The sequence below is a fragment of the Mizuhopecten yessoensis genome, unplaced genomic scaffold (assembly GCF_002113885.1).
Source record: "Mizuhopecten yessoensis strain PY_sf001 unplaced genomic scaffold, ASM211388v2 scaffold5547, whole genome shotgun sequence".
In the NCBI taxonomy this organism is placed as follows: Eukaryota; Metazoa; Mollusca; class Bivalvia; order Pectinida; family Pectinidae; genus Mizuhopecten; species Mizuhopecten yessoensis.
In genome coordinates, this window is record NW_018406103.1 from 113,163 (window position 1) to 129,043 (window position 15,881).

The 15,881-nt window shown below is 35.1% G+C and overlaps 1 protein-coding gene across 1 annotated transcript; it reads left to right on the plus strand.

Annotated features, from left to right (window-relative positions):
- Window positions 1-4,938: 4,938 nt before the first annotated feature.
- LOC110450892 (HCLS1-binding protein 3-like) lies at window positions 4,939-15,705 on the plus strand. The gene is made up of 8 exons (XM_021498673.1): window positions 4,939-5,037; window positions 7,492-7,654; window positions 8,724-8,931; window positions 10,456-10,582; window positions 11,483-11,607; window positions 12,653-12,797; window positions 14,075-14,333; window positions 15,172-15,705. Exons 1-8 carry the CDS (start codon window positions 5,012-5,014, stop codon window positions 15,352-15,354), a joined length of 1,236 nt encoding a protein of 411 aa, XP_021354348.1. The 5' UTR covers window positions 4,939-5,011; the 3' UTR covers window positions 15,355-15,705.
- Window positions 15,706-15,881: the final 176 nt, after the last annotated feature.

A 15,881-nucleotide genomic window follows, 5' to 3' on the forward strand; every position in this document is an offset into this window, starting at 1 on the left:
TCATTTGAATAAACTTGGTATCACTTTGTCCCGGTATGTTACTAGCCAAATGTCATAACCCTAGGCCTCTTGGTTATTTAGAAAAAGTTGTTTAAGTGTTTTTGAACATATTTGACCCCAGTACATTGTAACCTTGAATGTAAGTCAAGGTCAGTCATTTGAACCAATTTGGTAGCACTTCATCCCAACATGTTACTAGTCAAACATCTACCTAGGCCTCTCGGTTATTCAGAAGAATTTTTTTAAGGTTTTAAACATATTTGACCACTGTGATCATGGATATAAGTTAAGGTCATTCATTTGAACAAACTTGGTAACCCTTCACCCAAGCATGTTACAGGCTAAATAGCATCACCCTAGGCCTCTCAGTTATTCAGAAGAAGTTGTTTAAATGTTTTAACATATTTCACCCCTGTGACCTTGAATATAAGTCAAGGTTATTTATTTGAACAAGCTTGTTAGCGCTTCATCCAAGCATGTTACTGGCCAAATTTCATCACCCTAGGCCTCTTGGTTATCAGAAGAATTTGTTTTAAGATTTTAACATATTTGACCCATGTGACCTTAAATATAGGTCAATGTCATTCATTTAAATAACCTTGGTTGCAATTCATCCGAGTATGTTACTGGCCAAATATCATCACCCTAGGTCTTTCGGTTATTAATAAGAAGTTGTTTGATGATGTTAACATATTTCACCCCTGTGACCTTGAATATAAGTCAAGGACATTTATTTGTACAAATTTGGCAGCCCTTCATCCCAACATGTTACTGGTAATATATCATTACCCTAGGCCTCTTGGTTATTCAGAAGAAATTGTTTTAAGCATTTAACATATTTGAGCCCATTCACCTTGAATATAAGTCAAGGTCATTCATTTAAATAACCTTGGTAGAAATTCATCCGTGCATGTAACTGTCCAAATACCATCACTCTAGGTCTCTCGGTTATTCAGTAGAAGTTGTTTAAAGGTTTTAAACATATTTGACCCCTGTGACCTTAAATATCAGTCAAGGTCATTTATTTTAACAAACTTGGTAACCCTTTATCCCAGAATATTACTGGCCAAATATCATTACCCGCGGCCTCTTGGTTATTCAGAAGAAATTGTTTTAAGCATTTAACATATTTGACCCCATTGACCTTGATTATAAGTCAAGGTCATTCATTTAAATAACCTTGGTAGAAATTCATCCGTGCATGTAACTGTCCAAATATCATCACTCTAGGTCTCTCGGTTATTCAGAAGAAGTTGTTTAAAGGTTTTTAACATATTTGACCCCAGTGACCTTTAATACAAATTAAGGTCATTCATTTGAACTAACTTGATAGCAATTCATCCGAACATGTTACTGGCCAAATATCATCACCCTAGGCCTCTTGGTTATTCAGTAGAAGTTGTTTGGAAAAAAAAATGACCCATGTGACCTTGACTATAAGTCCAGGTCATTCATTTGAACACATTTGGTAGCCCTTCGGACAGGTGAGCTAAACTGAATTTATCGCGTATTATATATATATATATAGCAACACAGAATATGTATCATTTACAAATTAGTACCAGTGACAGATATTATAATAATTTATCTCATATTATGTAAAACAACACAGAATACATATTGATTGTCACTTTCAACATGAAACGGAGATGTAGTGTATAGTTTGCAGGTACATACATTTTGAATGGCTACGCAACGCAATTCTGTTTCTTTTTTAACTATTTGGTCAGATTTGCTGATAAAAAAAATGTTTCAATGTTGTAGTTAGCTTATTACATTGTGTTTATAGCAAAAAAAGTATCAAAACATCCTCTTTATCTACTGTCGTTTCATCTACGTTTAAACAAATGATCTCTGGCTTCCAATGAAGTGCAAGTCTAAGTACCGTTCCCATCTGTCTATCCAGGGAGTGAGATTATTACACCGCGACAACATCAAAAGTGATATTTATCACAGTGATATAATTCGAAAGCTATCCAAAATGTATAAATCTTAAAATCAATCAGCACAAGCACACACACGGAGTGCATGTCGCTTTCCAGATATCATCACTCTAGGTCTCTCGGTTATTCAGAAGAAGTTGCTTAAAGGTTTTTGACATATTTGACCCCAGTGACCTTTAATACAAATTAAGGTCATTCATTTGAACAAACTTGGTAGCAATTCATCCGAGCATGTTACTGGCCAAATATCATCACCCTAGGCCTCTTGGTTTGTTTGAAAAAAATAATGTATTTGACCCATGTGACCTTGAAAAAGAAAAAGGAGTTGCAATTCAAGGGGCACAACTCCTGTAAAAGTTATCGTGCATCCCATGAACTGACACTGTGTTACAGATAAAAAGGGACAATAAAATAAATCAATAAATATTAAATATTAAAAGTTGCACACGATACAAACAAGTAAAGTAATTAATATATACAAACAAATGTATGATTGATGAAATCGTACAACAAGGGAAACGGTTTTCATGCACGGGAAGCGGAATTTTGACCACTTGGAGATGGTAGATGTCAAATAAGCAATATTATTTTAACTCGTATGCTTTTTGTGGCTAAATATTTGAAAAATGAAATAGTGTACGGAACTTTACGATTATTCAACTTTATATATATTACCATACAAGATGCTTTAGATTTCTCAAACACCTCAACACTTTATGATGTGGGTGCAGATGAAAGAGCCATTATAAACGAGTTTGTCTAATATCTCATATAATTGTTTATTTTATCATACCTTTTTTTAATCACATCATTGAAAATTGATATAGAACTATTTAAAACACCTGTTTCGAAATACACGAGACCAATATTAAAATAGAAAAGCAAATGTAATTACCTAATTTGCGTATCCTATATACAATAGAGAGAGAAAAAAATCATTGATATTATTATCTGTATTTCCTCAGCATCGAAGATGATTTACAAACAGACCAATATAAGCATGCAAGGTAAAGCACGTGCATTACAGCAATGAAATTCAAACGATAATTTTATTACAAAGTATGGTTGGCTCTGGAGTTGTTGTGGTTTTTTTTTACATTTCTACGCTCCTAAGAGAAGTATGATACAATTGACAAAGTATGAAGCTTCGGTTAATACTCAGACATCATTTGTGATAAAGTTTGCACATCCTGTATACGCAAGTTTCAGATTTAATATCAAAGTCGTATATAAATCCGATGTGTCCAACCGGCATGCACTATCCTATGCAACAGAAGCGGGAAAATGCACGGCAAGATCGGGGTTCGAGCCCCGGACCCTGCAAACTCTACCAAGATCTTTATAACGAAGTGCTTAGTCCTTACAACGAGATACGAAGTCGTTGTATCGAGATGCTTAGTCGTTATAACGAGATACGATGTCGTTATAACGAGATGTTTAGTCGTTATAACGAGATACGATGCCGTTATAACGAGATACGAAGTCGTTATAACGAGATACGAACTCGTTATAACGAGATACGAAGTCGTTATAACGAGATACAAAGTCATTATAACGAGATACGAAGTCGTTATAACGAGATACAAAGTCATTATAACGAGATACGAAGTCGTTATAACGAGATGCTAAGTCGTTATAACGAGATACAAAGTCATTATAACGAGATACGAAGTCGTTATAACGAGATACAAAGTCATTATAACGAGATACGAAGTCATTATAACGAGACACAAAGTCGTTATAACGAGATAATATAGTCTTTATAACGATATCCTAACTCGCCCTAACGAAATATTAATCATCGTTTTAACGAGATGCTCATTATAACGAGACACAAATTATGTTTTCTATTTTGGCAAATATAGTTTCTATGGTATACATGTAAGTTCATATGTGGACTAATATACAATAAACCCGATTTCCTAACCTTTTCCCTTTAGCTAGCCCAACTTATTACTTATATAATATAATTTAAAATGTGGGACTCTGATGTAGTCTAGAACCGTACGTGTCTTTGTAGGAGAGCCTGGTAACATTCTTATACATATATATGCAGGTAAAGATATATAAGGTTGAGTTCTACTAGTGCATACTTGCCAACTCTCCCTATTTAGAAGGAAGACTCCCGATTTTGGGCCCTAACATTTAGCATTTTAACCAGTGAATTTGCTAAACTATTCCTATTTTCAAAGATCTGATTATGAAATAGCAGCTCAAAAGATGTCATTTAAAAGCGTTATTTTTTTATTTTGGGTGTACGTATACACTCACTTTAGTTATGCTTTTAATTCTGAGAATGTGTATTCTACCACACGGAAATTTCAAAAAGTTGGCAAGTATACATGTGTTATATTATATGTTGGGTGCCATCGATTTGGTATTTCAGTGAGGTACATGTAAAAGTATTAAGTCGACATCAGATGTGCGCTATCGTAAGATGGCAAATTTACCAAAATACTCTGCTTCCAGCAAACACGTACAAGCCTTTAATACATAACACACATGGAGGAATGTCCAAAAATATCCTTAGATGTTGATATATATTATGACGTACGCGTCGCGTTAACCCATGAAAACAACCTATAGTAAAGTCCACACGAGTTATTTCCCTTAGTCTGTATTGACTGGCATTGTACTATTTTTCATTCAGAAATTTTGATTATAGACAGGTAATGCTATTTCCTGTCTATATCGCAAGAAATAAGTATCATATATTGAACCGTTTGGTGCGCAAGAAAACCTCCCTGGGTCTCCCTAACCACAAAATATTAAATATTTCTTACTGCGCGTGCTAATCAAATTGATATATATAACTTACACCTCCTAATATTAACAGGACAGTACCAAAAATAAAGTCGTTATAATTTTATTATTGACACAGAAATTATTAGTTTAATCAAGCTACCAAAAACAATAGAAAAGGTTTTCAATTTCTACCGGGCTGTTCCGGGTCGTATTTGACAGTACCACTGGGTCAGTAGTGTCACCTACGATCCAACATGGCCGCGTCCATGACAAAGTGGGCGTGTTATCACCAGCGTTAGGAGACGAAACACAACACGATCAACATGCCTTCAGCAACTGTGACAGTGCGGTACATACATATTTTAAAGCATTTTCAACATTTACAGCAAAGTTTTAAATCATATTAGTGATAAATGTTATATATTTTAGCCTTGTAAAGGGAAATCACATAGGACAAATCTCTATGAGAATGGTTCAGAGTTTGACATGATTATCTCGCTGAGAAGGGTTTACTATTTAACCAAAATTCTAAACAAACGATAACCAGACCATATGGATCAATTAACGTGTCGGACTTGATTATACATTAAAATTAGCAGTGTATTCCGTAAATTTCCCAACTCCACATACACTTTAGTACATTATGACACGGGCCTAGGACACAGGTGCTGGACAAACTGACACGATGTGTATACACTATTAAATAGTATTATGTAGTATATTGCACATCATAATAGTGTATCCAGGACCTATCAGTTTAACAGGAGAGGAAAAATGCATTTCCAGACCGGGGTTCGAACTGGGGACCCTACGAACTCTAGACGGACAGTCTACCAATCGCTGACCGCCGACCCCGTCCAGTTCCGCTACATTCTCCCTCATTTTTCTAAGTCTTCGCCCCCTAAGACAACTATTTACAACCCAGGTTCCAGTATCCTCTGTTCAAGTGTACACCCAGTGCTTGAAACAAGAGTTAATGGTCACAGGTACCAAATGTAATTGGAGCTGAAATAAAGAGAAATGCAACGTCCAGACCAGGGTTCGAACCCGGGATCCTCCTAACTCTAGACAGACACTAAACCAATTGAGCTACCTGGTTGCACACAATCGACCCACCCCAGTTTTGCATTATTTTGGTACCTGGTGTGTACAGTATTTTACTTTCAATTTGAGGTACATCTACATTATTAACAGTCCCTCTTGTTTCCACAGCAGCTATACAGCCATTGTGTCCAGTCATAATATAAGAAAAATAAAAAGTTCATCATTCCACTTCTTAGCTTTACATATACATTTTGTATGTCCTTTTATTTCCCTGAGTATGGCATGTAGCTGTACTACTGTGTGCTTAGTTTCCTCTGGCCCTTACACCAGACTATGACAGTTTGACAGATACACACAGGGCACACACAGACATATATCTGTCAAAATGTCTGAGTCTGGTGTCAGGGCCAGATGATACTGGTGCTAATGTGTGTTGTGACCCATATCAGTATAGCATACATGTATGTTTTAGACATATGTAGCGAAGCCCTTTAGTCAATATTGGAGTGCAGTCACCACTGTACATAACTGACTGGGTTGATCAATTACATGTAGTGACCATTTGGTAAGAGATTCTGTCTAGATTGGAATTGAGAGGTTCAAGGTTTGAATTCTAGTCTGGCAATTGCATTGCTTATTTTTCTGGTACATTTGAAAAGATATACAAATGCATAGGAATATATGGTCTTATTGTCTTTGAGGTCAAAGACTTTTTTTAGAGAAAGATGAGTGTAGCAAAGCTAAACTGGGGTGATCCCAATCAATCCTGTAGCATAGCTTAGTGAATCAACTTCGTGAATCCACATATCATTTAATTTTGTGAAAGAGTAATAACAAGACTTGCATTTTTAGGTCACCTGAGCTTTAGCTCAAGTGACCTATTGCTATCCGTTTTCGTCCGTCGTCGTCCGTCGTCCGTCGTCCGTTGTCCGTTGTCCGTTAACATTTTACATTTCAAACTTAAAGTCAAGTTCTGCTGGGCCGATTGAACTGAAAGTTGGTAGGAATGATCGACTCATGGTCCTGACAAAGTGTTGTTATTTTTCGGGTCGATCAGAAATCCAATATGGCCGCCACAGCGGCCATTTTGAAAACCTATTTCAAACTTAAAGTCAAGTTCTGCTGGACCGATTGAACTGAAAGTTGGTAGGAATGATCGCCTCATGGTCCTGACAAAGTGTTGTTATTTTTTGGGTCGATCAGAAATCCAATATGGCCGCCACGGCCGCCATTTTGAAAACCTATTTCAAACTTAAAGTCAAGTTCTGCTGGACCGATTGAACTGAAAGTTGGTAGGAATGATCGCCTCATGGTCCTGACAAAGTGTTGTTATTTTTCGGGTCGATCAGAAATCCAATATGGCCGCCACGGCCGCCATTTTGAAAACCTATTTCAAACTTAAAGTCAAGTTCTGCTGGACCGATTGAACTGAAAGTTGGTAGGAATGATCGCCTCATGGTCCTGACAAAGTGTTGTTATTTTTCGGGTCAATCAGAAATACAATTTGGCTGCCATGGCCGCTATTTTGCTACTAAGTTCTAATAGGCCGATCTCACTTAAAATTGGTCTAGGAATGATCAGCTCATGGTCCTGACAAAGTTAAGTTAACATTATACTATTTTTTACTCAAATTGGTACATATTTCAACAACAAAAATAAATATTGTAGACTCAGGTGACCGTTAAGGCCCATGGGCCTCTTTTATGTTTCGTAATTAATTACTGCAAGACTTAAACATTTATCCTGTATGTGTTTCTAGAGAGCTCAAGAACAAAGACACCTGTATTGACATTGCTGTGCCCAACTACAAAGAAACCAAAGGACTTATACAGTCAACATTTGAGTACCATGTGGTCGTTGTGTCTTCCTTACCGTTCTTCAAGTCTGCCAAACATAAACCAAGTGATGTTGTCCAGTATATGGTGAGTTGAACATGCTTAGAGCTTAGGATTTAAAAACAAATATCCAATCGTGAAATATTTGGATCTCCATCTGTTTGTTTATTATCCATCCTTAGCAATTCTTATTATCACTATTTCTCTAGAAGTACTCTACAGATCTATTTCAAAGTTCATGTGAAGTTTTTCTATGGTCTGTAGCTAGTTGTGTATGTTTTATTTTGAGACTGATCGAAAAATACAAGATGACCACCAGACAGATATTGAAATTTTGAAGTTTGTAATTGCTATTTCTCAAGAAGTCCACAAACGATCTTTCTCAAATTTTATGTTGATTCTTGAAACTGGCAAGTAGTTTTTCTGAGAAGGAGTACTATAAACTTTCTTCATATAAATGACCTTGAACAACTTTCAAGGACACGGGCATGAAATATATAAAACCTTTAAACAACTTCTGAATAACCATGAAGCCCAGGGCGATGATAGTTGGCCATTAGGTACCTGGTATGGAGTGCTATAAATTTTCCCTAAATAAATGACCTTGACCTATTTTCAAGGTCAAATGGGTCAAAATATGTAAAATATATCTTTAAACAGCTTCTTTTGCATTACAAAGAAGTCATGGGTGATGATATTTGACCAGTAGCATGCTGGGATAGAGTAGTATACAGTTTCATTTAGCTTGAAATATTCTTAAGCCAAGAAGACTCAACATATGGAAATATTTCCAAAATTACGTTTATGAAGAACGTTTTCAATGATTTCCCAAATATCCAGATGATGGGTAAGGCCCTCTGAGCCTCTTGTGGTTATTCTTGTTATTTTATATGGGGTGATTTTTATTGTACTTGATTGTGCTTTCTTGGAGTGTCTGCTTAAGTGCAGTAAAATGAGTTTGAAATTGTTAAAAGTTAGTTCAGGATATCTTTATTTCCAGAAATATTTTTATTTATAAAATCTTATTTATATGTAACTTTAATAAGGACTAAAGTAATGCTATATCATTTGCATATACCTTTTATGTGCATAGTCCACCATGAATTAAGGTCTGTTAGGGAAACCTGAAATGTATATAAATACTTTTTGATTACAGGTGTCTAAGAAATTTGCTGAATTTGAGGATCTACATACCAAACTATCTGCAAAGTTTTCAGGAACAGTCTTGCCTCTTTTGTCCAAAAAAGCTCTGATTGTCAATGATACTGTTGCCAAAGAAAGACGAGGAAATCTGGACTCTTTCCTGAAATTTATAGCGTGTACTCCCAAGTTTTCTACTGCCTCTGTCCTGCTAGAATTCTTAGGTAAGGAGCTTTCTGTGAAGTACAATTGTCAATGTACCACCTTTGTGTATTTTAGTGTTGGGAATCACATCAAAATTCATGATCAATCATTACTTTTTCTCAAACGATCAATTATTGATCATTGATCAATCACAAAATAAAACAAAAATAAATAACAACAACCCAGATTCTAACTCCCTGTCACCATAGGGAGGGCCACAGACACCATTTGTAACAGGAAAGAGAATAGTGTGCTTCCACAGGGGATCAAAACCTCAATCTCCAGGTTCCTATTCGGACGCTCTACCACTGAGCTAAAGGGAAATTCCCTCTAGCTCGAAGCTAGAAGGCTACCATAATCCTATGAACCATTGAAATCTGCCACGGTTTAATATGATTTCAGGTGTATTCTGAATCTCAATAACCCTTCATGTTATAGTCAAATCATGATTAATCACAGAAAATCATGATTATTTACTAGACACAGTCGAAGGTAAAACAAGTAATCATCCGTTAACCCTTTCACCCCTATGAAACTTTAGTAGACTCTACTATGCATTGATATGGATGAGTCCATTATGGTCTACTGTGGTGAAAGGGTTAAATAGATTAATTGGAACAATACCAGTACATTTAGGTGTTCGTCTGTCTGTGTGTCCTTCCACACTTTTGTTTCTGGAGTTTATCTCGGGGAAATGAAAGACAATTCTTTCTGAAATTCCACATATTGATACACTGTGAAATGTTGATGTGCAATAGGGGTACACATTTTTTTCTAATGTCAAGGTCAAGGTCACTGTTATTAAAAATTGACTGTGTGGGGTACGGTCCTAATGTCAGAATCCAAAAGTCTATTTTTTTTTTTTAACTTGACATGGTGATACCCTGTGATATGTAGATGTGCAATGTGAGTTTTATTTTTTTTTGAGGTTTTTGAGATCCTGTATATACTGCATAAGACCAAATTTAATGTGATTGTTAAAAATGTAATAGGAAATCTTGGACTGAAAGTAATTAGAATCACAATCTTATGAAAATCATCTGTTATATGGCTTTGTTAACTTTTTCCTACAGGTTTAGTACTGAGTTAGCCAAGCCATGTAACAGATGATTTGTATTGGATTGTAAGAAAAAAATATTTTTATTAGGAAGTTATACACTGTAGTTTGCATGTTTAGGTGTTAAAATGACCCAGGGACATTACAATGTTCTCATACTGGTAGTTGTTTTACACTGCAATTTATTTGTTTTATTTTTCAATGTTTCCACAACAGTTAGACCTTGCTTTAATTCAAAACACTGAGAAATGCAACGTGGAAAGATTTTATTTATAAATGGAAATATTAGTAGTGTATGTGATATGAGGGAAAAACGCCAAATTTTGTCATAAGTTTGACACATTGAGAAATTGGTATCCTCAATGTTCGATTTATGTTAGTTTGACTGAAGCTAGAGTCCGTATCTGTTATACATGTATTGTAGTTTTGATTATAATATTTTTTTATTCAGTTAAATAAAAAATAAATTTTTGAGACTTAATTTCAGGTGTAAATGCAATCAAAGCTGGAAAGTACAGAAAGGATGAAGAGCTTCAAGAAGACACAGAAAATAACAAGAGTTCAGAAGACCAAGATGAGTCCAGTACACAGGACAGACCTGAAACTGAACAAAGGTATGTGGTAAGACAGGGAACTATTACTATTCTAGTACATCTAACGCGACTCGCACAACTAAATCATTTACTCATGTTTCTACTTAGCTTTTGAGTTAACAGCCTTAAAATTTGAAGTTCAACACTTAAGTGACAACTGTCTAGATTCATAGATACATACAATGTACCTGACAAAGGCTTCAAAAGGCATTTTTGACAGATTTAATGGCATATAGGAGCGCTTTTACAGGCTTCTGCTTTTGACAATCAGTGAAACACTACAAGCCAAACAGGCGAGGCGGAATGGGAACACCCCCTGACATTTGACTCCATATAAATCTGCCATCACATTTCAAAATCTACTAAAACTATACTTGTTTGCAAAGTTAAAATCTGTAGATTTCATTCGGTAAAAAATATGTCAACAAATAAATATTTAAATTACTCAGTCACTGATTTAACCAGAACACATTTTATTTTAAAGTAAGGATTACAATTGTATGAAACACATGCTGATTGGCTTATTTAGTTGTGCGAGTCCTACAAGAAAGAGGCAGCTGTGGTTAAGGCATCTGACATTCTGCTACTACTAGCCCGCCACCACTGGGCCGCCGGTTCGAGACCTACATGGGGTAGTCGCCAGGTACTGACCATAGGTCATGGTTATTCTCCTGGGAACTCAAGCTTTCCTCCACCACCACAACCTGGCACGTCCTTAAATGACCATAGCTGTTAATAGGACGTAAAACACAAACAAACCAAACCTACGAGAAAAGTTGATGTTAATGCTATTTTGTGCAAAACTTATATCTTTGTATGTTTCTTTAGTGGCTAAGCTTAAGACCTTTGTCTAAAGATTCTGTGGCAATTTAGAATTTTATTATCTTTGCATAAATTATTAAAAATAATTTCCTTTTATAGTTTATTTGATGAGGAGGAGGAAGACGATGAGAATGCAGATGATTTCTTCTCCAAGGAGGAGGAGGACGCTGGAGGAGACGATACCCTGGGTGGTACAGGAGATAATTATAGAAACCAATTCCAAGGTGAATTCAGGCTAGCTTGTTGTAGATAAGGCTCTAGTTTATAATGATATGAGAGTGTGTTTAAGGGTCCCCACACAACTGCCAAACAAAGTAACTAAATGTTAGAGCCCTTTTTTTCCTGTATGACTATAACTTTGATAAAAAAAATCTGAAAAAGAAGACCATCACAAAATTTGATCAACAACAATGTTCTTAGTGGAAAAAATCATCAGAAATGGACCGGGGTTCAAACACTTTACATCAACAGATTGTTACATCATCGCTCTAAACCACAGAGCTAACTGGTTAACAGAAGTACCTTAGCCCAAATGTGCTACAGTTATATCGAAATGGATGTTAACCCTTTCACCCCTATATAACTTTAGTAGACCCTGCAATGCATTGATATGGATGAGTCTATTATGGTCTACAGTGGTGAAAGGGTTGAAAGGAGGTTACTGTATATACAAAACAAAAACAAACGTTTAGTGGGACAGGGATCCTTAAGAATTTAAATCAATACTCTCTATCATTTTTTTCACAAGTTTCAAATTTTCACCTTTTTTGTGTGCGATAAAATCACTAGAAAGTAGCAAACTTTTAATATCACACCGAAAATTAACACCCACTTATATAAGTGATATCATTTGGAGAGTTAAAAGAAAATGTAACACAGAAATTAGATTTCGAAATTTGCTACACTTAAACAACCTGATATATAGAATGATTAGATGATGTAAGTAAATAAGATTAATCATATATAATTTAAAACAGTTTAAAAGGATATTGTCATTTATCTTTTGACCAATTAAAGGTCATCTATCTAAGAGATAATTAGTACCAGAACCTTACTCTGAAATCTTGTCTGTAATAAAAATATTCTATATCTATATTTATCTAAAATTTAACTTGTAGTTTATCAATACAATGCTATTTATTTCCATGTAAAAATGAAAGATTTTTAAGATGTATGCAAATGAGCAAATAATACGACTCTGAGATTAATAAAACATGCTTTAACAGTTTACATTTTCTAAATATGACTTCCAATGTTCAACATCTGAAGATACCAAGCTTTTTGAAGACCAAGATTTAATGGGAGCTTTTACGGAGGAGGATGCAAATGACTTTATCTTACCTGGAGCTAGGGAAACCGTGACCAAAGAAACCTCAAGCTTGTTTATGGACGAGGATAACTCTGACCTTTTGCAGTATGTAACATTCAAACCAAAAATTTGAAAACAAATTGTTCTCGTCTAATTCCGTCTTTGCGTATTGCAGAGTTATCTTCTCTTGGGAGCAGGTATTGATTGTTACGTCACTTGTTTGTGAGAGAAAAGTCATCAATTTTTGAGAAAACAATGAATTTTCTAACACAGACCAATGACTTAACAATCAATACCTGCTCCCAAGAGAAGATAACTGCAATACGCAAAGATGGAATATCTGTTGCATAAATTTCATGTAAATGGGATGCATGATGAATTTTCCAGTATTTATTTGTAAAACATTTAAATTGAAAGTTTGAAAACAAATTTTCTCAAAATCCATCTTTTATATAAACTTCACATATATTTAAATGAAATGCATGATGCATTACATCAGTACATGTTTTTGCATGTTCAGCAAATATTTCATTCATTAATTAGTTGAAGTACCAGGTAAAAGTCGTAACACAATTAACAAATTCTAAACTTGCATATAGCCCGTCCACCATTATGTAAAACTTTGAGAAAATAAAAAAGTATTATTATTGTATTACGAAATGATAACACTGCAAATTCTGTAACGTGCAACACTGCAGAAGTTATAGGATCCCAAAAGGTGGTTTTATACAGTACCTTTGTTGAATTAACCCTTTCACCCCTATGTAACTTTAGTAGACTCTACCATGCTTTAATCTGGATGAATCCATTATGGTCTACAGTGGTGAAAGGGTTAAACAAAATACAAGGGATATCTTTTGTATTGTCGGGTATATAAACACACGTAAAAGTGCAAATTCATTAGAGGATCACTATATAGCAAAAATCAGGGCCCATAATCATGAAATTATTCTCATGTTCAAACTCAGATTTCGTGCTCCAGTCCATTTTCTTGTTCCACTAATAAATCAATCATGCATCACATTTTTTTCTATGATGCTTAAGAATTTGGGAAAGACTTAATGTTCAAGTTCAAATTCATTATTACTTTAAGTAGGTTGACTTATCAGTTATAAGACTTGAAGTAGAATACTATTTTCATTTGACTTTTTGGTTGTGTCACATGATTTAAGTGAGTTACACTTACATGTAGTTGGGTCTGAGCAGAGACTCCATGTTTGAGCATGAGAACAGTTTCATGAATACAGGCCCAGATTTCATTGCAAATTCAACATCAAAAAGTTTGAAATCAGAGGCAGGTGTCATTTAGCTAAGGTTGACAGTTTTGCTGTAGAATAGATAACAATGCTGATTTTTTTCTTATTTTTCTTAACTTTTTTTAGGCTTGATGACGATTTAGATAAATTTTTAAAAATTAAAACCAACAAACCTGACTCCAAACCTAAACCGTCACCTCGCCCAGAGGAAAAGTCTCCGAAGCCAACAGTTCCCCAACAGAAACCATCCATCTCCCCAAAGAAACCATCCGTCTCCCCAGAGAAACCGACAGTTTCTATGCAAAAACTGGCACCGGCACCACGGAAACCAAAGATTGGCGCAAAACCTGCTGCATCACAAGATACCGGTGCAAAACCATCAATAGTAAGAAGATACTTTAAAATTATGTTACAATATTAATATCTGCCTGGTGTTGCTTTAATAGTGTGGCTGACTTTCGGTAATGCTTAGCTGTGATTATACCAAGAAACTGTGCATGGTCCAACTGTGTAGTGATACTAGTAAAATATATATGTATTTCTAACAGAAACATGTTAAATACTGCTGTTGAAAGCCTATTGGAATTGCACATTCACATATTATTATAAAAAAAGTTTCAAAAGATAAAAAAAAAAAATGAAAAAATGAAAATCTTGCATTTGCTATTGGTTTCAATATCACACACAGAAATCAGTTGATGGAATTGACTGGTTGTACATGTTATACATCACCAACACACACTCAGGCATACACACATAAGGAGGTATTAGCCAAGTGGCATATGACTAGAAGTTAGCGCCTGATAATTAAGGCAGCTCCTGCGAATTCTTCAAAATTGTAATGATCAATGTATATGCTAATTGTATTGATTGTATAAATTTTATATCTATGTACTGTAAAGCGCTTTAGAGTGGCTAAACCTAGCTGGCACTATATCAAATGTTTATTATTATATATTATTATTTCCTGTCAAAAATGTGATTAAAGATAAAAACTGATTTATATAACAAAACTTCATAAGACAGACGCATGCTTCTTAATCAGCAATTTCCTGCTGTCTTTTACTCTATTGTGTGTTTTTTAAAACTTTTTGGCACACATTTCACAGATTTTGGCTTGATTTTGCAATCGGGGAATGTGTTTTTTTCTGGTTTTTATTAAGCCTAAGTTTTAAAGTTCCATTATGTGCACATTTTACAATTTAATTGAAATTCAATTTTAGAAACCTAAGCCAAGCTTAGCAGCAAAACCAGTGTTACCAAAGAAACCAGATACAGATGGTCCTGAGGTCAAACCAGAGAGGCAAGCAGTTGAAAATAAAGTTGAAAAGCTGGATACGAATGACATAATGCAGTACATTCAACAAAATACCTCACAAGATGACGAACTTGACTTGTTTTCTTGAGACAAGGGAGATAACTTTTGTGGTGCTAAATTTCATTTTGTAAACATTTTCATTTTATTTTCTTATTCTTAAATAATATGCAGGATTTTGTACATCTTTTTTCACAAAGTTCCAAAGTTCTTGAAAAATGAAAAATTCTTCTGAGTGAGAAAATTAGATATTAGATTCTGATTTGAGATTTTTTACCAGTTTAACAATTTGACATATGGACTGCTTGTAAACTGACCTATTGTGTGTTACATCTTGCTACGATTCGCCTTTAGCATTGTGTTTATGTGAGATAGCACTATAAAGTCTGCATCAGATCTGCGCTATCACAAGGAGGCAAGTACCAACATACCCTGTCTCCTGCATACACAACACACATGGATGCAAGTCCTTAAATGACCTTAGCTGTTAATAGGACGTTAAACATTATAAAATCAAGCCAAACCAGCTATGATTACTTAATGATGTGTTAGGTTTTGGTATTAGAGGAAAACCAGAGAACCCTGAGAAAAACCAACAACCAGCGGCCAGTACCTGGC